Source organism: Saimiri boliviensis, chromosome 8 (genome assembly GCF_048565385.1).
Source record: "Saimiri boliviensis isolate mSaiBol1 chromosome 8, mSaiBol1.pri, whole genome shotgun sequence".
Classification (NCBI taxonomy): domain Eukaryota; kingdom Metazoa; phylum Chordata; class Mammalia; order Primates; family Cebidae; genus Saimiri; species Saimiri boliviensis.
Genome location: NC_133456.1, coordinates 81,566,237 through 81,593,393, shown reverse-complemented (window position 1 = coordinate 81,593,393; position 27,157 = coordinate 81,566,237). Strand labels below are relative to the sequence as shown.

Below are 27,157 nucleotides of genomic sequence, written 5' to 3'. Positions count from 1 at the left end.
CTTGTTGCTAATTATTGGTCTGTTCGTGTTTTCTGTTTCTTCATGATTCAGTCTTGGTAGGTTGTATGTGTCCAGGAATTTATCCATTTATTCTAGATTTTCTAAATTGTCGACATGCAGTTGTTCATAAAATTCTCTTATGATACTTGTATTTCTGTGTTATTAGTTGTAATATATGTATCCTTTACCACTGATTTTATTTATTTTAGTCTTCTCTCTTTTTTCTTAGTCTGGCTATGGTTTGTTGATTTTGTTTATCTCCTCAGAAAACCAACTCTGTTTTGTTTATCTTTAGTATTACTATTAAATCTATTTCATTTGTTTTTGCTCTGATCTTTATTATTTCTTTCTTTCTGCTAATATTGGATTAGTTTGTTATTGTTTCTCTACTTTCTTGAGGTTCAAATTTAGGTTGTTGTTTGTTTGTTATTTCTTCTTTATTCATGTAGGCAGTTATTGGTGTAAGCTTTCTTTTGAGTACTGCTTTTGCTGTATGCCAAAGGTTTTACTGTGTTTGTTTCCATTTTCATTTGTCTCTAAAGTTTTTTAAAATTTATCTTCTAATTTCTTCATTAACTCATTGGTTGTTCAGTAGCACCTTTTTTAATTACCATATATTTGTGTATATTCTGAAGGTAATCCTGTCACTGATTTCTAGTGTCATATTATTGGGGTTGGAAACAATACTTGATATAATACTGATTTTAAACAAAATTTAGTACTTGTTTTGTGGCTTACCATATGATCTAAACTGGAGAATGTTCCATGTGCATTAAAAAATAATGTGTATCCTGCTGTTATTGAATAGAAAGTTTTGTATGTATCTGTTGGGTCTAATTTTTCTGAAGTATGGTTCAGTTCCCATATTTTCTTGTTAATTTTCTGTCTAGTTGACCTGTCCCTTGTTGAAAGTGGCTTATTGAAGTCCTCTACTATTGTCTTGCTATTTCTCCTTTTATGTTCATTAATATTTGCTTTATATATTTAGATGCTTCAATTTTGGGTACATTTTCTCTTGTGACAGCTTTGACTTGAAGTCTATTTTATCTGACGTTAAGTACAGCCAATCTTGCTCTCTTTTGATTACCATTGGCATAGAATATCTTCTTCCATCTCTTTATTTTCAGCTTATTTGTGTGCTTAAGGATAAAGTGAGTCTTTTTTAGGAATTGTATATTTGAGTCTTGTTTTTAAAAATCTATTCAGCTACTCTATGTCTTTTGATTGAAGAATTTAATAATTCATTTACATTCAAAGTAATTATTGATAGTTAAGGACTTACCATTGCCACTTTGTTATTTTATGGTTATTTTGTAGATCTTTTGTTCCTTTCTTTTTTCTTTTTATCTCTTTGATTTGATGGTTTTCTTTAGTGCTGAATTTTTATTACTTTCTCTTGTTTGTGCATTTGCTATAGCTTTTTGCTTTGTGGTTACCATGAGGATACATAAAACATCTTATACTTACAATGGTCTGTTTTATGCTGAAAACAAGTAACCTCAATCACATACAAATCTCTGGACTTTTATCCTTCCAATTTACATTTCGGTGCCACAATTTACATCTTTTTATTTTATGTACTTCTGAACAATGTATTCTAATTACTGTTATATTTTACTCTTTTGGCTTTTAGCCTTCATATTAGAGATATATATGATTTATAAAGCACTGTAACAGTATTGGGATATTCTGGATTTTACTATATATTTACCTTCATCAGTGAATTTTATACTTTCATATGTTTTTATATTAGTAACGTCTTCCATTTCTACTTGAAAAACTCTGAAGTGCTTCTTGTAAGGAAAATGTAGTGGTGACAAATTCTCTCAACTTTTGCTTGTCTGGGAATTTATTTCTCCTTCACTTCTGAAGGATAGCTTTACTTGTGTAGTATTTTCAGCTGTCAGGTATTTTTTCTTTCAGCACTTTGACTATATCATCTCACTCTCTCCTAGCCTGCAGGGATTTTGCTGAGAAGTCTGTTGATAGTCTAATGGGGATTTCCTTATTTGCAATTTGGCACTTTTCTCTTGCTGCTTTTAAAATTCTATCTTTGTCCTTGATGTTGACAATTTATTATAATGTGTCATGACGAGAATCTCTTTGGGTTGAATATTTTGGGGGGACCTTTGAACTTCATATATCTGGATTTTCATATCTCTTGTAGGACTTAAGAAGTTTTCAGCACTTACTTTATTAAATAAATTTTTTGTTTCTGTCTTTGTCTCTTCTCTATCTGGAAATCCCATAATGCTAATGTTTGATCATTTAATAGTGTTTCATAAGTCCTATGGGTTGTCTTTGTTCTTGTATATTCTTTATTTCTTTACTTCCTCTAACTGGGTAATTTCAAAAGACCTAGCTCCAAATTCAGAGATTCTTTCTTCCACTTGATCTAGTCTGCTGTTAAAGTTCTCTATTCAATTTTTAATTTCATTCATTAAATTTTTCATCTCTGAGGTTTCTGTTTGGTTTTCTTTAAATAATATTTATCTCTTTGTTAAATTTCTCATTTAAACTCTTTGAACTCTTTTCCTAATTTTGCTGAATTCTCTGCCTGTATTCTCCTGTATCTCACTGAGTTTCCTTAAAATCATTATAAATTCCTTTTCAGGAAATTCATAAGTTTCCTTTTCTTTGTGGTCAGTTACTGAATAATTATTGTTTCTTTGTTGACATCATATTTTCTTACTTTTTCATATTTCCTTTTTGTTTCTGCATCAACGTCTTTACATCTGGCAGAACAATAATCTCTTCCAAACTTTACAGAGTGGCTTTCACTTGTAGATGGGTCTCAGTGTGCTGATTGTGAAGATTGTCATAACTCTGATTCCAATAAGATGCAGTATTATAGACTTTGTACAACATTTTCAGCTGAGATCAGTGCTATTAATGACTCTGAGTGCCTCAGTGGCCATTTTGTTCACAATGGGGAGACTTGACTGAGGGACTCTCTCTTGGTGTCAAGTCTGACATGGTCTATAAACAGCTGCAGCAGTGCTGGATTATAGGGGAAAGACCTCAGAGAGGCTGTGAAGCTGGGGTCCTAGCCTCAGGATCCTTCTTCTTGGAGAGAGGGAGTGTTCTGGAGGTTTGGGTCCAGGGAGCAGAGTATAGCTGCAATTCAGGAACTAGAGCTAATAGGATATAATGGCAACTAAGTTCCTGGGGGATGAACCACCATCTGGTGGTGACCTTGGACCTGGGATGATGGGGCACAGCAGTATTCCAGACTGTGAGGCTGGGTACAACAATAGCAAAGAACACAAAATGACACAGCTATCACTTGGACCCTGGAGGGGTGGGGGATGGCGGGCAGGGATTAGCACAGTGATGACTCCACTTAGCTGGGAAATAGGTATCTCAGCATCTAAGACTTTAGTCCAACTAATCAAGCTCTAGGGAAGTAGGGAACTAGAGTTGTTTCTCCTGTTGGAGGAAGGGATATTTCTGCTCAGCCAGTGCTGTTTCCCTGGGTTGTGGAGTACTATGTCAGCTCAGCCCTGGAATGCACAACTGCCCAGCTCAGCCAAAGCATGACTGACTGGGTGGCAGTGTACTGCTTTAGCTCAGGCTTGGGGGTGAGTATGATGGGTAGGGAAAGTGAGGTATGACTACTTTAAGTGGCCAACATATCATTTCCTGGGAGGCAAGGTACTACTGCAACTCAGACACTGGGAAGTCATGACTACTCTGGGAAGCCAAAGTACCGTTTTCCCAGAAGGGAGGACACTACACTTCAGCTCAGGCATGGCGGCAGGGGGCAGCAGCAACTGGGAGGGGTAGGTGGACCACTTTTCCAAGGCATTGTTTCTTCAGGAGGCAGTGCACAGCATCATCTCAAGCCCCAAGAGGCAGGGCACAGCAGGAACTCAGAAGGGTATATGGAGGAGTTTTGTTATGATACTCTTTTTTTTTCCACTGCCTTATAAGAGACAGTGCACAGGTTCAACTCAGGTCCCTAGGGGCAGGGTGCACAGCGACTAAGAGGAGTAGATGGAACAGTTTCACCAAGGCAGTTTCTCTCGGAGGCAACGTACAGTTTCTCCTCAGGTCATGTGGGTCAGGGCACTGTGGTAACTGGGAAGGGCAGATGGAACACCTCTGCCAAGGCACTCATTTCCCCTGGAGGTAGTGTGTAGCTTCAGTTCAGGCCCTAGAGGACATGGTGTAGTGGGACTAAGGGGGGTAAATGGAATAGCTGCTTAAGCAACTTGGCCCACTGGGTGAGATGTAGCAGCACATCAGGGATGGCGGGGCACCAGGCAGGAATAGTCCCACCATGGGTGAGCCTCCAGGCTGGTAGGGTGCCATGCCACTTGCCCTCAGAGCAGGACACATTCCAGCAGTAGTTCACATTCCAAGATGACATAGTGCAGTAGCCATGTAGGCCACAGGGGGAAGGGCACACTGTTAGCTTCTACTCTGGGGTATCACGGCTCTGTGGACTCCAGGCAGCTCCCTCAGCTGGTTTAGTGCCTGTGAGGACTGTAGGTGGTCCAGGGTGTTGATAGGAGCTACTAGGGTCCTCTTGCTTACTTTTTCACTACAAGGAGACGTCCTCTTGGTTCTAAGCTGATCCTGCCTAGGGAGTGGGGTGTTGGATGCCAGATATTTCCTAGGATGTGGAGTACTGTGACAGAAACCAGTATGTGGCCATACCGGTTTTCTGTCCTCTGCAGGGTTTCTGCTACTCTTTTGATGTACTCTGGCACTCTCCTTTAGTTATTTTTTACCAAAATATAGTTGTTTGTTGTTTTGGTTGTCTTTATGGGAGAGATGAATACTAACGGGTCTTGTTGACATCCAATTGACTTTAATTTCTTTTTTTGTCTAATGTCTCTGGGTAGAAGTCCCGGTACACTGTTGAATAGCCTTGCTGACGAGGGCATTTTTACCTGTTCTGCTCTTAAGGCAAAAGTTCTCAGTCTTTTACCCTTGAGTATGATGTTAGCTGTGGGTTTTTAAATTACATAAGATGTAACTATGGAGATTACTTGAAACATTCTAAATTTATTATTAAATGATCTAGTTTGTATTAACACCTTCACTTTAATAGCATGAAAACAACTGCTTCTTTGTAGTTCTATCTCCTCTTTTATATTGTTAATTTTGCAAATTACATCTTTTTTCCGTTGTGTACTAAATAACATGAATATATAAACTGAAATTGCAAACCAAAAATAGACAATTATCACCATTTATATTTGCTGATATCATTACCTTTACTAGACATCATTATTTCTGCATGAGTATTTGAGTAGCTATCTAATATCCTTTCATTTCAATCTGGGCCCTTTTAGCATTTCTTTTAGGGTAGGGTTAGCAATAACGAACTCTTTCAGCTTTTGTTTATCCGGGAATGTCTTAATTTCTCCCTCATTTTGAAGGACAGCTTTGCCAGATATACAATTCTTGGTTTTTTGTTTTTCGTTTTTTATTTTTATTTATTTATTTATTTATTTTATTTCAGCATCTTAAAGGTAATCCCTTGACTTCTGGCTTCCATGATTTCTGATGGTAAATTGACTGCTAATCTTACTGAAGATTCCTCATAAGTGATGTGTTACTTTTTCTTCATTGTTTTCAAGGCTCTGTCTTTTTTTTTTAATAGTTCAACTATAATGTCTTCGTGTGAATCTCATTGGGTTTAACCTGTTGTAATTAATTACGTGTACTTCTTAGATATGCAGATATATGCCCTTCATCAAATTTGGGAAGTTTTCTGCCAATATTTCTTCAAATATTCTTTTTGTCTCTTTCTCTTCTCTCCTTCTGAGACTCCCACAATGTACATGTTGTTTGTGTTATGCATGCTTTTTAGGCTCTGTTCATTTTTCTTTATTATTTTTTCTTTCTGTTCCTCAGGTTATATATTTTCAACTGTTCTACTTCAAGTTCACTGATTCTTTCTTCTGCCTGCACAAATTTGCTGTTGAACCCATATAATAAATTTTTCACTTTACTTGCAGTACTTTTCAGCTTCAGAATTTATTTTGGCTCCTTTTTATAATTTTTGTCTTTTTGCTGACATTTTTATTTTGATCATACATTATTTTCCTAGTTTCCTTTAGTTTTTTGCCCATGGTTTTCTTTAGTTATTTCTGCATATTTAAGATAGTTGTTTTAAAGTCTTTACCTAATAAGTCTAATATCTATGCTTCCTCAGGGACAAATTCTGTTCATTTATTTTGTTCTATTAAATATTATAATGTTCTAACTCTGAAAATTAGATTCTTCTCCTATTTTAGGGTTTGAATTTTTTGTTTCACTGCTTGTTGAAGGCTGTTTAGTGACTTTCCAAAAAACTTTGGCAAGACTGTACTAGTTTTCATGTGAGATCACAGAAATCTCTGTTCTTGTAGCTTTTCTTCAGCTAGTGTTTTGATAGAGATTTGCTTGATCTCTAGGAGTTAAAAAACAAACTAACAAACAAAAAAACTTCTCCAGTTCTTACAGATTATTTCTGTGCTGGAGTACTTTTTCGACACTTAGCCAGGATTACACTGAGTCTGGAGATCATCCAAAGCTGAAAGTTTTGGGTCTCCTCTGGCCTTTACTGAGCATGTTTCTTGCCCTGGGCATGCACATAGCTCTTGCCCTGGCCATTTACATAGCATTCTGTATTTTCTACCATGCAGAGATGCTTTAGACTGTCCTAATTTCTCCAAGAAAATTTCCTTAGCTTTTTCCCCAGGTTTTAGATAGTTATTTTATGTATCAACTGTAATCTTTTGCCCTAGGCAACTGCATTTGTTAGCCTTATAATGTTTTCAAGCAATGTGTGCTGCTTTTCTGCCCAGAGTGAGTTCTGTGTCAGGTGGAACAGAGATAAGTGCCTGCATCTGTCCTTTAGGTAGTTCCCAGACAGATTGGAACAGACTATATAGCAATATGTAAATAAGGCCTGCTCTGGTCCTTTTGTAACCGGGCACCAGGGTCTCCCACCAGGAATGCAGGCTATCTTCAAGATTGCCACTGAGCTGAGCATGGGGTAGATCAAGTGCAAGTAGAAGTGCCACAAAATTTTCCTGTGATCTTAAAGTTGCCTTTTTCTTGATTCAGTGTTCACTTGGTTGTGGTAAACTTTTCTGTTGTTCAGATTACTGATGGTTTCTGCTTGTATTTTAATATTTCTGTGGAGATATGGAAACTTGGAGCTGCCTACTTCCCCATTTTGCTGGATATCACCTATTATTTGTTGTTAAGTGTTTTAAAGCATTGCTTTTTAGTGACTACGTGTTGTTTCATTGTATAGATGTACCATAACTTACGGTAAATGATGCTTCGATGAACATTTTTTCATATCTCTGATTACTTTTTTATCTTAGGATAAATTTCCAAAGTAGAATAACTATGTCAAAAGTCATGAAAATTTTTGAGTCTTTTCATATTTACTACCAAATTGCCCTGCAGAAGGTTTGCATCCATTTATTTTCCCACAAGCAATATATGAGAGGGTTCATTTCATCCCTTCTCTGTAATTTAATAGTTTTTCTATATTTAATAGGCCAAAAATGACATCTTGTGGTTCTGTCCGCTCTTTTAAGAATTCTTCACATGACATGAATTTGAATCCATTGTTTTATTTACTCAGTTTGTTATGTACTTTAATTGGTCCATTTCCTCAAATGTATGGGCCAATGAACTTAGGCCATTCTTGTGATCAAGAATACATTTTCCTGCTCTCATAAATATAAAATTTGAATTTATTTTATAGTGAATCTGAATGGTGCCTACCCCACGCTGGTGCCTTTCAGACCTGCAGGACGGCTGATCTCTCCACCTCTGCTACTTTCTGTGATTTTCAACATTCTTCTCAGCCTGGCCATGCATATTGTGGGCTTCATCCTGGTTCAGAGGCAGCCTTGGTATTCCATGGAGATGCATAGGTATGAGTACAGTCTCAATTTCAGTTTCTTACATTCTAATTTCTACCAAACATCCTCTGGCCAATATGATGCGAGGTAAATGAGTCTTCATTCTGCCAAAGGTTTTGGCTCTTTTAAGTCCCTTGGGCAAATTTTCAGTGACTGTTTCTTCTCTATAACACCATTTAAGGCTAATAAATGTATCATTCATTCATGTGCACTTATCTTTGCCTGTGTTATACAATAATAATCTATTACTATCTTTTAGATCTGGGGTGACCATGGGTTACAGTTTGCCTGGGCAGCCCCAGTTTAAGTAACCCAGTTTAAATTAAGTGATGTCCCAGTGAAATTATTAAGATCTTTCTTTTTTACCTTCAAAACTATCCTTGTTAGATGATAAGTTATATATTCACTCCAATTACAAATTATCAGAGATTTGTCATTGTGGTTGTTGTTGTTATAGAGACAGAGTCCATCTCTGTTGCCCAGGCTGGAGTGCAGTGGTATGATCTCAGCTCACTGCAACCTCTACCTCCTGAGTTCAAGCAATTCTGCCTCAGCCTCCCCAGTAGCTGAGATTATAGGCACGTGCATGTGCAGCTAATTTTTGTATTTTTAGTAGAGATGGGGTTTCCCCATGTTGGTCAGGCTGGTCTCAAACTTCTGGCTTCAAGGGATCCACCCACCTTGGTCTCCTAGGTATTACACGTATGAGCCACCACACCCTGCAAAATTATTAGAGATATAAAGCCACTTGAGGGAGGAATCACAACTTACCCATCTCTTTCTTGTACAGCCTTAATGAACGTGCATAATTTGTTGGATAAATAACTGGCTGAATCTCTCTCTCTCTCTCTCTCTCTCTCTCTCTCTCTCTCTTCAATGTATCCAAAATATCCAAAATATGGATCTATCTGTGCTTGTTTTTTTTTTCTTCAAATTTTCAATTTTTTTTCCCCAAAGCACAGGCAATTATAGAAGCACTGAGTGCCTGCTCTAGACACTGTTTGGTATGGAGTGTTCTGGATACAAATGCTCCATAAAGACTTGTCATCTTAGTTTGTTAGCTTCTTTGGTTTCCTTTTTAGTGCCTGCACATTTCAAAATGAAAACATCTCAGAGTTAACCATGTCTCCAACTGCTCCAGAAAAAATGGAAAGTAACCGTGCCATCACGAGTTTTGAGAACACTACTATCTGGTTCTTGGGAACAATCAACTGTATCATTGTGGCTCTTGTGTTCTCTAAAGGAAAACCGTTTAGACAGCCAACCTATACAAACTGTGAGTAAAACTCTACTGGATCAGAGGTGTGAAGTCATCAGAAAGGGGAACAGACATGCCCAGGTCACTTAGTGAACAGCTGTAGAGTTGACTCTTACCTGGCCTCTCCTGACTTCCACTTTGGGGCTCTGCAAAACATATTGCACAGCCTCATTTTCACAATTCTTTGCTCTTTCCTTCAAAGCTGAATTAGATACTCGGGCTTCTTTCTCTCTTTCCTTCACCAGAAGTTGTCTCTGGGCGTCTTTTCTGGGGATCACTCCAAATTGAGAAGACCAATGTATTTCTCTACTTGTCAGTACTTGTTAGAATCCACCTTGGAAAGAGTGGAGAGAAGTGTAACCTAACTCAGGTGGATCCTGTCATTTGCCATGAAGGCAATGGTGAGGGTGGCATTGCGTGGTGGCAGGCTACAAGTGGGTCCAGCCTGGAGGAACCTGACTAGAGAGAGTTATGGAAGCTCTTGGCCAGAGTACTTCCCTTCTACCTCCTTACATTCTGAATTGGGAAGGTATGCTTGGACGAGAAATTGAGTGACCTGTTTAATCTCGGAGACATTTATTTGTATACCATCACTACTTTTCTAATTGAAAAAATTCAAAGCCCAAATTGAGTATCTCTATAAATATTTTCATAAAAATTTATTTGTTCAGAGAAATTATTTACCTCTTCTTCCTAGAATGAAGAAGCAGTTAAATACTGACCTCTATGTAACAGCAGTTTAAACATTTGTTTATTGACAGGCTCCCTTTTTTCCAGAAAATGATTTGAGACAGATGATTTGCATTAATGCAACTCAGATATTTGTATGTATTCAACATGTGTTTTGTCAATGTTACCCTATGTATATTTACTGCTTTTATTCATTGAAACTTAAAATATGCATGTGAAAATTTTCACTTGCTTCAGGGACATGAATAGAAATTGTAGAAGTGAGACCCATTGCTTAGAAATGAGTACCTTCCATCTAGTGTTTGGATGTAGAAATCAGGTAAATTAAATCAGGGTTAATCTAGAATATGTCTGTCAATATATGTGACATTCTTAACTTTGATTTCTCAAAATGATAGCTTGTGTTCTTATTTCCTCAGATATATTTGTCCTTGTGCTGATAATACAGCTTGGTGTATGTCTATTCATTCTATTTGCTGATATACCAGAATTATATAGACGTTTGGATGTAAGTCTCATCTTTGGGATATGATGATGCTTTACAGTCATATAACAGCTTAACTTCAAAAAGCAGATTACAATTGCAATTGACATGATTTTTGACACAAATTGTTCTTTTGGGATGGCAGAGCTAAAAAGAATGTATTCATATTTTTTATTTAAACTGGTCAAGAAGTAAAATTCTACCTGATTTTGATTTCATGAGACTAAAGATAGCCTTTAAGTGATGAATATTTTAATTTTATTTTCTTCTTCTTATTTAAGGTACAGGATCTCACTCTGTTGCCCAGTCTGGAGTGTCATGCTATAGCTCACCACAGCCTCAAACTTCTGGGCTCAAGCAATTCTCCCACTTTAACCTCCCGAGTAGCTAGGATTGCAGAAGTGTGCCATTATGCCTAGCTAATTTTTTAAAAAAAATTTGTCGAGATGAGGTCTTGCTATGTTGCCTAGGCTGGTCTCAAACTCTGGGCCTCAAGCAAGCCTGCTGCCTTTGCCTCCCAGCGTACTAGGCTGACAGGCTTGAGCCACCGCATCTGAGCAAATATTTTTATTTTTTAAAAAATCCCCTGTAAGATGGGAAAATCTGTTTCTGTATTTTCTCTTTCAAATATGAGAGAATTTTTTCCTAAATACTTCTGCTATTGAAGTTGTTTAAAACTATTTTGCCTGTGGCTTTTTTTGCTTAATTATCACATAAGTATTTATACATATTTTTTTATGGCTTTAAAAATGTTTTCTGTGTGTTCATACTTAATCTTTGTAAGACTTACTTTCCAAGAACCATTCTTTACCTCATAAACTCTCTTACATTTTACAATATTGATACAGCCATAAAAACCTACAAGATACCAACATTTTACGTATTCAAGCCAGGGAAAATCATATTTTGATTTCTTTAACCTATCCTACTATTATTACAATTTAATCATGGCTAAATATTCTTTAGATCAATAAATGCAATATTGAAGAGATGACTAAAGAAATAGTTCTTTTAATTTAGTGCTTTGTATATCTGGTTGCCTCTTCATCTCAAAGATGAGTTTCATGAAGTCCAGGAGTGTATCTTATTCATTCTTGTATTACCAGTGGCTTTTACAAAGAATGGCCAAAAATGACAAAGGAATGATTGATCATTGCATATCAGACTCCTAAATATAAACAAGCACTTAGAGGACACAGTGCGTTCCCAACCAGCGATACCCACACAAACCCACAGTGACATTTGGCATACTAACTAGTATCTTTAGTTTGACATATTAATATATTTAGCATTAGTCTTTTTATTTTTGTGATTACTGTGGTTAACACTGTTGTTAAGTGCCTTCATGAATTAATGGATATTCATGGATATAAGTAGGCTTTGCCCACTGCTCTTCTAAGTCAGTTAAAACTTCTTAATCCTGCAGAAGTTAAGGATAAGATATGGTGAGTTGAATGACACTTTTTAATAGAAGAAGATTCTTACAGAAAGGCTGGTATAACAAAATACAGAACATATTTGATATAGAGAGAACCTGGTTAGGGTCATTGCCACCATGAGTGCAAAGGATTCTGCAAATAATTATTGTTCACTTTTAAAACAATTATTTTTCTTATTATTACATAAAAATATATGTTCTTTTTAGAAAATGTAGAATGTGCAGGCAAGGAAAATTATAACATTATTCACTCTATTCTTCTTTTAAAATTCCTATGTTATAAATGTGTGTTGACTAATTTTTAGTTTTTTAAAAAGGATGAGATCACATTGTTGTTTTACAACCTAGAAACTGCTAACTTAAAAATTTATAAATTATTTTAGTAGAGTACACATTCATTTGGTTTACAATTCAAAAGTTTAAAAAGTCATATAGTGAAAATCTCCATCCCATCTTAGATTCCCAGTCACCAGTTCCCCTCTCTGGAGGCAACCACTGACACCAGTTTATTTTACATACTTTGGGATTTATTTTGTATATTCTTTTTCCACATTTTTATATAAATATTAGAAAACTATTATATTTGCTCATGTCTGAACTGACATCTGAGATGTAGATGTCAAGCTGAGTTGTGCAAGAGAATTATTGGAGGAAATTCCCAGGGTTGGTGGCAGGGGAATAGAAAGTCAGAGGAAGTGGGGAGAGGCATCACACTGTGATGGGGGTTTAACTTCTAAGAAAGTCAGGCCAAAGTTGCCCATCAGGAGTTTCTATGTCTCATAGGAATGAGTCTGGTTAGAATCCTGCTGTCTTCATTTCTTGGCTATGTGAAGCGCATGACTTTATATATGCTTTACAGCAGATGTGGTAGTGGATTCTGAGCATAGCAGTTGGGGTATTCATCATTTATCTTCCCAGAAGCAGAAGATCTGAGTGGAAAATTTTCATGGCTGCTACAACACATACATAGTCCTGCACCTTGCTTCTTTCATGTAACAGTATCAGTTGTTCCATATCAGCACATACATTTTCCTCATTCTTTTTAATGTTAATATAATATTTCATTTTATGTGAAAGCATTTTATGTATATGTTTTATATATATATACCATACTTCATATGTACTCCCATATTGATAGACATTTAAGTTGTTTCCAAGTTTTATTATTGCAATAAAAATATTATTGTGCATATATCATTTTAGGCATATACAAGTATATGTATAAGTTCCTAGAAGTAGGTTTGTATTTTTAACTTTGAGAACATTGTCCTCTATAAAACTGTTTTAGTTTTTACTCTCACTAATGTATGAGGCAGTGCCAGGTACAATGGGATGCCCTTGGCACTTTTTCATTCATTAATTCATCCATTGATTGATTTATTCACCATATGTATATATCAGGCACTGGGCCTGGAAGGGTTTGGGAAGACAGAGAAAGTGCGCAAAGGGACAGGTCATGACAACCTTGATTTCAGCTCCACTTGCTCCCTGGCAATTGCCCTTGTGAGGGCACACTGTGCAGCTGGAGGCACAGTCCTGAGGGTGAAGCCCTGAGCCAGGGCTAAAACCAGAGCTTGGCTGGGGAGAGATGTGGCACCAGAGAAAAGAGGGCAATGCTGCCCAATTGTGAAGATTTGGCATGCGTACCCTCAGGCCTCCTGAGAATAAAACCACATTCCTGCCTCCCTTTTGACAAAAAAACAAAGCAAGCAAACAAAAAATGATTTTACCATTTTCTTCTAATTGCAAAGTGACCAAATTTATTTTAGGAAATTTAGAAATTACAGAGAAACACACACATGACAAGAAAAAAAAAAGATAAAAGAAGAAAAGCAACATTCATAACCCCCAAATCATTAGGATCGTGAGTATAAGCTTTCCATACTTTTTCTGTGCATATGAACACAAAAATTCTTTATACATATCAGATTTATGTAATACACACACATATATATGACACGAGATTTATCATCTATGAAAATGTATACTGTGGACATGTGAACATGTTTCCAGCATATGTTTGTCTTCAGACTAACCATGCTTCGTCATCTCCTGCCAGCTGCTCTGCACGCCCGTCCTGTGGAGGGTCTCCATTGTCATCATGCTCAGCTTGAATTTCATTGTGTCCCTAGTGGCCGAGGTAAGTGCCCTCAGGCTGCTGCTCTTGTGTGTGTTTGCATGCATGTTTGTAGGGGGACCTTTTTGGGGCTCTGAAAAGCTGACATGGACTCAGCAGTGCAGGGCCTTGCTTCCTTCACAGCGTAAGCAATGGTGCATTCCTCTGAGTTCCAAGCCAGGCACCAGTTTTCCCATCTGCCAAGTGGGGCAAGTGGGACTGGGAAGAATGAAATTACGGTCTCTAAGGTCCTATTTATTTCTAAAATTTCCAAATAAAGACTCAACACAATTTACTTTTTAAAATTGAGATGTGATTCACACACCATAAAATTCACCCCTTTAAAGTACACAATTCAGTAGTTTTTAGTACATTCACTGAGTTGTACAACCGTTATTAACACTACCAAATTGTAGAACATTTTCATCATCACTAAAGAAATCCTGTACCCACCAGCCTTTGCTCTTCACTGCCCCTTCCGCCTTCTCCTGGGCCTTGGTAGCCACTAATCTACTTTCTATCTGTGTGGATTTGACTATTCTGGACATTTCATGTAAATGAAATCATACAATATGTGGCTTTTTGTGTCTGGCTGCTTTCACTTAACAACTCGTATCATTTTTGCCTTACAGATGGGAAATGACATTCATAGTGAGCTTTCCAGCTTTCAATCTCCAGCTCCCCTGTGCTCCATTTCCTAGCTTTTCTTCTCCAGCTCCCCTGTGCTCCATCTCCTCAGTGAAATGAGCCTGTGCTCCTGCTTTCTTTCTCCCCGTGATTCACGCTTTCCTCCCTCAGTACTATCAGACACAATCTCCATTCTTCAAAGCCTGTTGTTAGGCAGGGGTGCCCTGAAAAGGCAGTTATGAACAAAAGAGAGGTGAGATGCAGAATTCCATCTGCCCCTATTCCTGCTCTGAGTTACTAGAATTGTTCCAGCAAATGGACTGTTCATGATGAGCCATGAGAACTTACAGCCTGACTTCCCTGCAGTACTGTGGAGGCAGGACCTCAGTGAGTTCTTCCTACTTACTCCTCTGCAGACTAGAGGCTTCACAGGAGCTGAAGGCAAAACACGACATGAAAATTTCACTACTGGACCTTCTCTCTCTATGCTAAACCAGAGCTTCTCAAACTTGAGTGGGCATCAATATCACCTGGGAGGCTTGTTAAAACAGAAATTGCCAAGCCCTTCCTGCAGTGTGTCTGATCCAGTAGATCAAGAAAAAGTATAAAAGTTTGTTTTTCTAAGAGGCTGTCAGGGGATTCTGATGTGACTTGTTCAGGGATCACACTTTGAGAAGCAATATGCTGAACCATATGGTCTCTAAAGTAACCAGATTAATAAAAGAACATTATCACAGGTGTCCTCAGACCCAATGAAAGAATGATGGTCTTTGCCCTTTAAAGGATAATCTAATGTGTACTTCTTATCCCTGTCCATGATCACAGGATTTCCTCTGTCTAGTGTATCTCTCCTCTGTTTCTGCATATTAAAGTGCAATTCCATCCTCTAATGCACAGCTGTAGTATTATCCTCTTCATGCATCTTTCCTGATCTCTGAATCAGGTAAGCATGCAGCAACTTAACTAAAACATGCATCTTTCCTGATCTCTGAATCAGGTAGACATGCAGCAACTTAACTAACAGTGGCTTAAATAATAAAGATGTTTATTGACTCAAGAAGAAGATTGAAGATCGGTGGCTTTAAGACTGGCTTAGTGGCTCAGTAGCATCATTGAGAATCCACACTCTTTCACCTTTCTGTTCTACTGTCCTTAGATGTAGTCTTATGTTTGTGCTTGTGGTTTTGGTGCCCAGATAGCTTCCACATAGCTGGACTTTACATCTGTTTTCAGTGCAGGAAGAAAATGGAAGGAGCAGCGAACAGCAAGCCCATTTCCATCAAGTCAACCTTTTCTTGGGAAACAGACTTTTCCTGAAGCTCACCAGCAGACTTCCTTTTATGCCTTATTGATTAGACCTGTGTCTCATTGTCATTATGAGTAGAAAAGGATTCTGGGAAAGCAGATCCATGTCAAAATTTAGACAATTTGCCTCAGACCATTTATTATCGTTACTTTTCCCTTTTAGGTGGGCAGGGAAGAGTTGGGAGGAAATGGGCTATATGGTAACCAAGTATCAAAGTCTTCCATAATCTTCTAGCAGGAGGTTCTTCCTTTTTCAGCATATTTGAAGTTAAGAGCACAAGCTCAGGGGTAATCTACCTGGGTTCGAATCCTGGCTCCACCGCTTTCTTGGTGTCTGACTTTGGGCAAATTATTCCACTTACCTAATCTCTGAGCAGCCCCGAAAACAAACAGGTTTGAGCAGGACCTTATCCTTACTATGCCCATGCTCATGATCTAACCCCCAGCTGAGAGGCATGAGATCTAGTGTGGATAGCTTTAATTGCCCTCACCTTTAAAAAATTATTTATATGTTTATATAGGTATGCTTGTATGTATGAGTTATTTGAGTAGCCAGTCAGAAAAGCTCATGCTGTGAATTTTTTTTAAAGAAATGTCTCACCAAGGCTTTCCTTTTGTTTCTATTGTATTAGTCCATTCTCCCACTGCAGTGAACAAATACCTGAAACTGGGTAATTTCAAAAGAAAAGAGGTTTAATTGGCTCATGGTTTTATAGGCTGTACAGGAAGCATGGCTGGAAGGCCTCAAGAAACTTTCAATCATGGCAGAAAGCAAAGGGGAAGCAGGCAGGTCTTACATGGCCCAAGCAGGAGGAAGAGAGAGAAGGCAGAGACGCTACATGCTTTTAAACAATCAGATCTCATGAGAACTCACTCACTGTCATGAGAACACCAAGGAGGATATCCACCCCTAAAGTTTCTCTCTCTGTCTCTGTCTCTCTCTCTCTTTCTCTCTCTCTCTCACTCTGTGTGTGTGTGTGTGTGTGTGTGTGTGTGTGTGTGTACATACGTGTGTTTTCATCTATTTTGTTTTAAGTCTTGCTAAGGTTTCCTGGAAGTAAGATTTTAAAACCTTCACTTGATGTTCCTGCCTTATCCCAGCTCTAAGAAGAGCTACTGTTTTCTTGTTAATTAAGGAAGACAAAAAACAAAAAACCTTGCTGCAGGAAAGTAGAATAACTCATCTGGCTAAGTTTCCAAGAGGCTGAGATGGCCATGTGGATCTTTAACAGCCTGGCAGCTGTTCTATAACTTTACAATGCAGAGCAGGATATAGCTCTCTCCCTTTGCCTGCTCTTCTGAACCACTCATTTAACAAATGGCTATGTACTGTGGTCCTGTTCTCACGTGCCTCTAACCTTCACCTTCACTGAAATACAATTTTAAGATTACAAAAGATATGTCCAGTGAAAACACCTTAGATTGGTTCTGCGCTCAAGCTCTTTGTCCAGCTGGATCTAAGCAGCCATTGCAGCAGCGACTTATGATGGCCCGTGGAGGGCTGTAGCCTCAAAACACTCAACCCCTGATTGTGAAAAGCAATTCTTTTATTTTGCAGGAGGCCATTATTGAAAATCGAGCCCTGTGGATGATGATTAAAAGATGTTTTGGCTATCAGTCAAAAAGCCAGTATCGGATATGGCAGAGGGACTTGGCAAATGACCCCAGTTGGCCCCCACTAAACCAAACCTCCTACTCTGACATGCCGGGGTGTGGCAGAGGGGTGTCATACAGCAATCCAGTATTTGAGAGCAATGAAGAACAACTTTGAAGGACATGTGATATCCAAGTTGATATTACAGAGAAACAATGACAAAAGGGACCGGTTTCATTGATTTTAAGAAATGACACTCTTGCAACATCAGCTGGAGTTTTGGGATACCTATCAAATCATGGTGACAAACTACAGTCTGTTTGATAAAATACTTTCTACAGAGAAGAACATTGACCCGGAAGAGTGCTTTCCTCTTGGCTTCTGAAGGTATGAAGGTATGGGAAGCATTCAGTGAAGGCAAGAATGGGCCAAGGAGTGCCATGGAGACAAGCAGGCTAAAAGGGAAGAATATGTGATCTTTCTTCTTAAGACAGGATAATACTTTCCTTTAAAAAAAAAAAGAGTTGAGAGGAAGTAGTACTGTGTATACTCATGGAGTTGTAACATGTTAAAGATCACTTTTTAATTTTTACTTCATCAATGAAAAAACTAATGCATGGGAAACATTACACCAATCTTTACTGTCTGGATTCTTTTCCTCTGTAGTCCTTTTCAGATTTTAGGCTTTTTCTTCTGCTTCTGTCCTTACCCTACATATTATTAAGGATAAGCTCAGCCTATGCTGCAATAAAAAAGCAATTCTCAGGTAGCAGTGCCTTAACGCACAAGAGCTTCTTTCATGATCCAGGTGACACTCTGGAACAGCTATTCTTACAGCGGTGACTGCTTCACTCTGCTGGCTCCATCAGCTAGACACGAGGACTCTGTGTTTACTGTGATGGGGGAAGGGATAGGCTGGAGATCACATGTGGGCTCTTCACTGCCTCACCCCAAAAGTGGCACACATCTTCTTCCCTACTCTTATCTCATTAGTCAGGGATTTGGCCAGGAAGCTGGGAAGTACAGTCTGTGCTTTCCAGTACTTTAATACTCTGCACTTTCCAGTCTTTTAACACTCTGCAGTTTCTACCTTAAAATTCTTAATTTTTGAACAAGGGTCCTCATATTTTCATTTTGTACCAGAACCCACAAATTATATAGTTGGTCTGGGATGCAATCCTGGGAAGGAAGGGAAAACAGCAGATCAGAGAGCACTAGTGCTGTCCGCTCACGTCCACTTCTCTTAACCCCAGAACTGACCCTATGTTTCAGGAACCTCTCATGTCACATGGCCAACTCCAGAAATTTTCACTCCTCTGCTTTTTTATATTTGAGAAACATTAGTCTTGTGCCAAGGATTATATGGCACTATTGATATAAGTTCTTACACAACCAGTATGTTTTTTAAGTCTGTGGCTTCAGGTTCCAGAAAACTAATATTTTCCTTATTTTATCACTATTACAATTTGATTATACTGGATTTGTTCAGCGTAAGGAAGACTCAGGTTTCTGTTAGCTCAGGAGACAACACTACTGAATTCTAGGAGCACATTTACACATAACGTTTTAAGGCAAAAGCAACATTTTTATTATGAGCATCAGATCATAGGTGAATGTTTTAATCAGGGGATAAATGTCCTGGCCCAGGCTGGCTTTGCTACTTATTAATAGCATTTGCAAGCATTCCTTCCCCCTAAGTGAGCTCTTGAGCATGGTTGATGACTCTATGACTGCGGCTGATTCTGGGAACATGGTATCTCCCAGACACGAAGGTACCTTGTTACTTCTGGTTTTAAAATAGGGCTTGAAGATATTTCAGTGTTCCAAGACTGCAGAATCGTTGTCTTTTTTTGATACAGAAAGAAATGTTTCCTTTTGCAAAGCCAGCCTTAGCAATGATATGGCAGTTCTGAATGTCCTTTTCTGAAAGTGTTTCTCATTTTCCAAAAGTGGAGGGTTATGGGCAGGGGCAAGCTAGACGTGGTCTGCGAACTAGTCATGAGCAAGATCAGCCTGCACAGTTCATACTTAAACGTGCCCTTTGCTAAGTGTGTTCACCTCCATTAATTCACTTGAATTGTACAATTGTCTGATAACTCAACAAGGAATGGCTTATCATCTCTACCATACAGATGAGAAGACTGAGATTCAGGAATGGCAAGAGCAGATCTAGACCTCAAATACAGATCTTCTGAGCAAACCTTATATTGCTTCCAAAAACTTCCTAATTATGGAGCTCTAGCAGGGCAGAGTGCTTAGTGTGATCTCACAATCAAGCAAAGAATGGGCCACTCTTTCCTAATACCAGGGCCTCTGTTCAAATGAATGCCAGTCATCCTGCAAGGCCTGGGCTAGAGGTGTGTTAAAAACCAAACCGAACCGAACCGAAAAATGATTGTCTGTTTGTCTTTCTGAGACTGAGTTGCTCTTGCCTTGGGTCTAAGTGATTCTATCCCTAGCAATGGCCTGCAGGGAACAGGAATAAAAGAATCTAGTCCTCCACTAGCCAAGCAGCCATAAAATCTTTGGGAAAAGAGACTCATTTTGAAGACTGTATTCCTGGGGATAACTACATCTTAGAAGCAGTAACTGAAAGAACAGGGAGTTCCTAGCCTGGAAAAAAAAAAAAAAACAGGGGACTCTGAAGGGTTATTCTGAGAAAGAAGGATCTGATTTGTGCCAGGTGGCATGAGAAGGCAGAATCCAGACAAGTGGACAGCCAGCACTGACACCAGTGGAGTGTACTCCATGACACTGAAGGAACAAGTGACTATTCAAAGGCCAATTAGAGAAGGAAGTCAGGTAACAGATGAAACTCAGTTACCTGCAAGATCTCTTTCAGGCATGATACACTCAATGTCTCAGTCTTATGCTGTGATGTGAACCACTTTCTACTGCTACCCACACAGAATACCAGACTGACACTCATGGGAGGATGGGCTCTGGAGGGAGGGCTCCCAACCTTGTGAGAACCAGTTGTGTGGACATACAGACTCAATGGCCTTGTACCTTGAAAGGGGATCTTACCTCCCTAGTGGAGATAAGATGCTAGGAAAGAGGTGCAGAGTGAGGCGTTCTGATTGCTATATTGAAGCTGGGGAATCAGGTTCAATCTGATTTGTGTATTTACTTAGAGAGGTGTTTAAAATATTTGCATGAAAGAGCATGGGAGAGTGCCCTAAACTTGACGGCAGGGCAACCTGTTATCAACACACTTTATTGACCAGACTCTGAAGGAGAACAGAACACAGTCACATAGTCCAAATCATTTGAGACAGTGTCCTGTATGTTCATCCCAAGGCACCTAGCTCTTACCCACAGAGAATCCTGACTCTGGGCTTCCCTCACTAAATATGTAATGATCCGAGAATGGAAATACGTGCGTGCCGTCTGTATCCTTACGTGCTTATGGAGATGTTCACGTACACACCTGCAGATGTGTTGATCGAAAGAAAGTGATTATTCAGAGCTTTGTATCTAGTTTATGCTATAATAAATTATTATGTACAAAAGAGGCACATAAAATCTATAATTCAGTTGTCATAAAAATCAATCAATCTCTCTGCAGTGGAGTCTTTGACTCCATCTAATAAAATGGTTTACTTCAGTAATGGTGAATCAAACAACATCTTTACAAAGTTCCAGCCATTTTCTAACAACACCGATGCTATTTTTCTCTGCTTTATACACAGGACATTAGAGTTTACAAAATACTTTCATACTTCTTCTTTCATTTAAGCCTTGTAACAACCTTAGGAGGAAAGCAAGGCAAGGATTACTGTCCTTTTGATGAGGTACAAGACTCTCCAGATGGCTAAGGAACTCGATCTAGGACACACGGCTCGTGCATGGAGAAGCTGGATTCAGATGTAGGTCTTTATCAGCAATATCCCTGCTGTGTCACACTACCACGTTGTTTTCCCTGAATGAAAAAAGAAAAAAAAAACTGTAGCATAAAAAAAACAGATGACAGCAAAGGAAGTATCCAATGTAATTGCCATCGTGAGCACAATTTCTTCCAGAAAGATATTTTGGTGTCTCATGAAAGTTCTCTTGAACCTGACCATCAATCACAGAAAAGGTCAACTCCAACAGCTGAGAGAGTAAAATCATACCACCAAAGCCTTGTGAGCTTATTTCATGTGATCAGATAAAGCTCTTGTTTTTGACTTCAGTCTCCAGAAACAGAAACCTATATCCCTGCTTGATCTTTATTCAGACCTGCTTTCCACAGCTTTTCGGGTTCCTATAGAATCTCTTTTGGCTTTGAAGTATGCTCACTTCTCTACCCATAAACAACTTGAAAACTGCTACCCCATGATATTCTGTCTGCCCTTTGGTTTCCACTAGACTTGTTAACAATAACTTTTACACTTTGTTAATAAAATGATTTTCTTCAAAATTGAAGATAAAATTAACAAAACATAACTCCCAGAATTGATCAGAGAGCCTTAGGAGTGAGCCACCTGGCTTCGTCAAACACTTCCATCCTCAGGAAGACTGCATTTTCCATCCTCTTTGCCTTGAATGCTACCCCCCAACCAACTTCCTGTTCCCATTGCTGATTCCTTCTCCTTCAGATTTCAGCTCATGTGTCACTTCCTTTAAGAAGCCTTCCATGACCACTTCATCTAATGTTGCTCTTGCTCCACTACTGTGTTTTATTTTTTGCATAATGCCTGTGCCACCGTTCAGATGACTGAGGCTGAAAGAGTGCTACTTGTTCAAGATCATGTAACAGGGAAATGAATGCTCTGAGTCTATAATCTAGATCTACTGACTTCCAAATCAAGTTCTTTACATTCTTCACATCTAGCCAGATTCTGCCAATTAAATCAGCTAATCTGTCAAGAAAAAGAATGCAAGATGCTGCAGAGTATTGTCCATGGTTGGATGAAAAACACTCTTAAGAGTCATCCAGACTCTCCCAGCTCTTTTCCTTGCTGTTTTCCCTTGACTTCTCCTAAGTGTTTCAATGCCATGAAAAATGTGATGAGTCAGTGACTTGTGATAAAGGCTGCACATATAGTTGCTACAGAAATTCTGTTGAGTTTAAAATTGTGGATAAAGGGGGTTATACTGCAGAAAAGTCTCACATGTGTTGTATGTATTGCACACTGTACAATCCTAGGATGGACCATTCATATTGTACTGCAAGCCCAGGGTGATGGTTCTGGATTATATCAAGGAAGTTTTGTGGGTAAATGATGGCTTTAACTTTGTAATTATAAACACATATATGCAATGAAAAGTTCCACCTGTGCCTGCTACAGTTTCTACATCTTTAGACTGTCTCTTGGCACTGTCTCTCATGCAGAACTTCCTCTCCTCTAAGCCCTTGGTTACCACCTGCCTGATTACAAAAGCCTCTTAACTAGTCGACCTAAAATCTTTCTTCCATTTTCATTCTCAAAGTCTCTATTCTATTGCACAACTCTGATGATGCTATGTACATGGTCAGAAACCCTTAATGGTCTGAATTGTCTACCAGATAAAGTACACATTGCTTACTAAGGATTTCAAGTCCTTCTCTACTGGCCACATCTGATTTCATCTCAGATCTTTCCCCGGCTCATGCCTGTAATCCCAGCACTTTGAGAGGCCAAGGAGGGCGGATCACCTGAGGTCAGGAATTTGAGATCAGCCTGGCCAACATAGTGGAACCCCATTTCTAATAAAAATAGAAAAATTAGCTGGGTGTGATGGTGCATGCCTGTAGTCCCAGCTACTCGGAGGCTGTGGCAGAAGAAGTGCTTGAGCCTGGGAGGCAGAGATTGCAGTGAGTCGAAATTATGCCATTTCACTCCAGCCTGGGTGGCAGAGCAAGACTCTGTCTCAAAAAAAAAAAAAAAAAAAAAGCGAGAGAGAGAGAGAGAGAGAGAGAGAGAAAGAAGATGCCTGCTTCTCTACCTTCTGCCTTGATTGTAAGTTTCCTGAGGCCTCCCCAGCAATGTGAAATTATAAGTTAACTGAATCTCTTTCCTTTATAAATTACCCAGTCTTAGGTATTTCTTCATAGCAATGTGAAAATGGACTAATACAGTAAATTGGTACCAAAACGTTAGGGTGCTGCTGTAAGGATACCTGAAAATGTGAAAGTGGTTTTAGAACTGAGTAACAGGCAGAGGTTAGAACAGTTTGAAAGGCTCAGAGGACAGAAAGATGTGGGAAAGTTTGGATCCTTCTGGAGATCTGTTGAATGGTTGTCACCAAAATGGTGATAGTAATATGGACAATGAAGTCCAGGCTGAGGTGGTCTCAAATGGAGATGAGAAACTTTTTGGGGACTGGCGTAAGCCTGACTCTTCCTATGCTTTAGCAAAGAGACTGGTTGGCATTTTGCCTCTGCTCTAGAGATCTGTGGAGATTTGAACTTGAAAGAGATGATTTAGGATATCTGGCAGAAGAAATTTCTAAGCAGCAAAGCATTCAAGAGAAAGCAGAGTGTAAAAGTTTGAAAAATATACAGCCTGATGATGCAATAAAAAAGAAAAAAAAAACAGTTTTCTGGGGAGAAATTCAAGCCTGGTGCAGAAATTTGTCATGAGTAACATAGTAACTGAATGTTAATCACCAAGACAATGGAGAAAACGTCTCCAGGGCATGTCCATGGGGAAAATGCCCTTCTTGACAGCCCCTCCCATCACAGGCCCAGAGGCCTAGGAGGGAAAAATGTTTTCCTGGTCTGAGTTCCGGGTCCCCTTCCTCTGTGCAGCCTCCAGACATGGTGCCCTGAATCCCAGGTACTTCAGTCCCAGCTGTGGCTAAAAGAGGCCAGTGTACAGCTCAGGCTGTTGCTTCAGAAGGTGCAAGCCCCAAATCCTTGTGGCTCACCCATGGTATTGGGCCTGTACATGCACAGAAGTCAAGAATTGAGATTTGGGAACCTCCACGTAAATTTCAGAGGATGTACAGAAACAGATGTTTGCTGCATGGGTGGAGCCCTCATGGAGAACCTCTGCTAGAGCAGTATGGAAGGGAAATGTGGGGTTGGAGCTTTCACAAAGAGTCCCCACTGGGACACTGCCTAGTGGAGCTGTGAGAAGAGGACCACCATCCTCCAGACTCTGGAATGGTAGATCCACTGACAACTTCCACTGTAAGCCTGGAAAAGCCACAGGCACTAAACACCAGCATGTGAAAGCACTCGTGGTTGGGGGGTGGGCTATACCCTGCAAAGCCACAGGGGCATAGCTGCCCAAGAGCTATGGGAGCCCACCTCTTGCATCAGCATGACCTGGATGTGAGACATGGAACCAAAAAAGATCATTTTGGAATTTTAAGTTTTAATGACTGCCCTGTTGGATTTTGGACTTGCATCCTACAGCCCCCTTTGTTTTTGTCCAGTTTCTCCCATTTGGAATGGGTGTATTTACCCAGTGCCTGTACCCACATTGTAGCTAGGAAATAGTTAACTTGTTATTGATTTTACAGGCTCATGAATGGAAGGGATTTGGCTTGTCTCAGATGAGACTTTGAACTTGGACTTTTGGGTTAATGTTGAAATGAATTAAGACTTCGGGGGACCATTGGAAAGGTATGATAGTTTTTTGAAATGTGAGGACATGAGATTTTGGAGCATGCAGGGGTGGAATAATATGGTTTAGCTCTGTGTCCCGACCCAAATATCATCTTGAAGTGTAATCCCTATAATCTCCGTGTGTCAACAGTGAGACCAGGTGGAGGTGATTGGATCATGGGGGTAGCTCCCCCCATGCTGTTCTCATGAGAGTGAGTGAGTCTCACAAGATCTGATAATTTTATAAATGTCTGACATTTTTCCTGCTGCCACTTACTCCATCTTGCTGTCCTATGAAGAAGGTGCCTGCTTCTCCTTTACCTTTCATCATGATTTTAAGTTTCCTCAGACCTCCTTAGCAATGGGAACTGTGAATCAATTAAATCTCTTTCCTTTATAAATTATTCAGTGTCAGGTATTTCTTCATAGCAGTGTGAGAATGAACTAATACAATACCTTGGCTCATGTTCTCTCTTTTGGGGCATCAGTAATTTTTACTCTTATCTTGACACATCCAAATCCCACCCATTTCTCAATATTTATAGCCAATTAGAATACCATTTGACCTGCCAAGCCAGAAAGGAGCTCTCTTTCTCTACACAGCCATCACATTCTACATATCTATTCATTGTGTGTGGCATGCATTTTTTTTTCTTTACATCATAGTCCTGTAGTATCTTAACTTCCCACATCTCCCACCCAACCCCACTTCAATAGAGAGTACATTCTCTGAGGGTAGGGTCCAAGCCTGAGTTGTCTCAACTTCTCATCCTTCGCCTAGCACAGAGCCATGGTTGGGGGTGCAGCAATCAGTTGTCACATGATTGAATAAAAAATACAATTATTGGGATATTTTGTTGATTTATTTCTCATCCTTTGTCTGTGAACACCTGTTTCTCATACAGTAAACTGAAGCTTAATAATAGAGCTGAGTTAGTGATTGCAATGTTGTACTTAAGTTTGGCTGTCTATTTATACAGTGAGGGAGTGGGAGTGTGGTGTGAAATTAAAAGAGTTAGGTGAGTGCTACAAAGACTGTGTGTGTGTGTGTGTGTGTGTGTGTGTGTGTGTGTGTGTATACACATATATATGAAGCATGTGCAAGAGAGATCCATTCTGTGATCTATGGTCTGAGTGTCAGAATGTAATAAAACAAGGTGGAGGGAATTCCCCTCTGGCCTCTTGTCACCTGGCAGTGAGGTGGCTGTGGGAACATAGGCAGAAAATGCATGTTTTTTTTAGACGGAGTTTCTCTATTGTTGCCTATGCTGGAGTGCCATGGCACAATCTTGGCTCACTGCAATATCAAGCTGGAATGCAATGGCACAGTCTTGGCTCACTGAAATCTCTGCCTCCTGAGTTCAAGTGATTCTCCTGCCTCGGCCTCCGAAGTATCTGGGATTACAGGCATGTGCCACCACGCCCAGCTAATTTTGTATTTTTAGTAGATATGGGGTTTCACCATGTTGGTCAGGCTGGTCTTGAACTCCTGACTTCAGGTGATCCCCCAACATTGGCCTCCCAAAGTGGTGGGATTACAGGAGTGAGCCATCGTGCCAGAGATGTGTGTTTCTAGTGGCTGATGCTATCACACACAGATACACACGTCACATAAAGCATCTTCACATATCTGTAAGTGGCTAAAGATAAAGAAAGTAGTTAAGAGATATAGAGATGAACCAAGGGTGATACAGGGTATCTGTGCACATCATGGAGGCCTGGGATCCCCTGCTACCAATCTCAGGGTCAGGCAAGGCCCCAGAAGCCTGACCATGGAAGCAGCAGCAATAATCTCGAAGCAGTGGCCTATGGCCATACAGGCTGTGAGAGGGAAGAGCATGCTGTCACAAGAGCACTGAACACTGCAGCATGTACAGGGGATCTCTGTGAACCTTCTCAATGACTCAGGAGGGACTCCAGAGTGGTGGGGTTTCCATGGCCCCATTTTTGACTATGGTCCCAGATTTACATGGCTAGGGAAACATAGGTTATAAGATAGGAAAGAAATCTCCCCCCAAGGTGAATACCCATTTGGTGAAAGTCCACACAGGGACACTTCAGGGAGAATCTTCTCAGAAAGTACAGCAAAGCCTCAGGGCCACCCTTTGCTCCTGGTCTGCTCAGGAACTAAACAGAGTACAAGGTGGAGTGGCTCTCAGCTGGCCGAGTGCTCTTTCTTGAAAGCCAAGCCAGTTTTCTCTTGACCCAGCCCAAGGTTAGCCTTGAGAATTTCATAAAGGCTTAAA

The 27,157-nt window shown here is 39.6% G+C and overlaps 2 protein-coding genes across 27 annotated transcripts in view; both read left to right on the top strand.

Annotated features, from left to right (window-relative positions):
- The window catches only part of ATP13A4 (ATPase 13A4), a 178,098-nt gene extending 152,337 nt beyond the window's left edge, over window positions 1–25,761 (top strand). For 20 of the 26 annotated variants that reach the window (XM_074404722.1, XM_074404719.1, XM_074404723.1 and 17 more), the window contains 5 exons: window positions 7,721–7,892; window positions 8,963–9,156; window positions 10,248–10,336; window positions 13,810–13,890; window positions 17,357–25,761. In XM_074404722.1, the coding sequence (XP_074260823.1) occupies window positions 7,721–7,892; window positions 8,963–9,156; window positions 10,248–10,336; window positions 13,810–13,890; window positions 17,357–17,569 (749 nt within the window). In that variant the 3' untranslated portion in view covers window positions 17,570–25,761. Of the gene's footprint in view, window positions 1–7,720; window positions 7,893–8,962; window positions 9,157–10,247; window positions 10,337–13,809; window positions 13,891–17,356 lie in introns of those variants that run through there. The other 6 variants (XR_012518869.1, XM_074404727.1, XM_074404731.1 and 3 more) reach the window with 6 other exon arrangements.
- ATP13A5 (ATPase 13A5) overlaps window positions 17,695–27,157 on the top strand; it is a 123,537-nt gene continuing 114,074 nt past the window's right edge. Inside the window, exon 1 of the mRNA XM_074404707.1 lies at window positions 17,695–17,779. The gene's annotated coding sequence lies outside the window, so the exon portion shown is untranslated. The remainder of the gene's footprint in view (window positions 17,780–27,157) is intronic.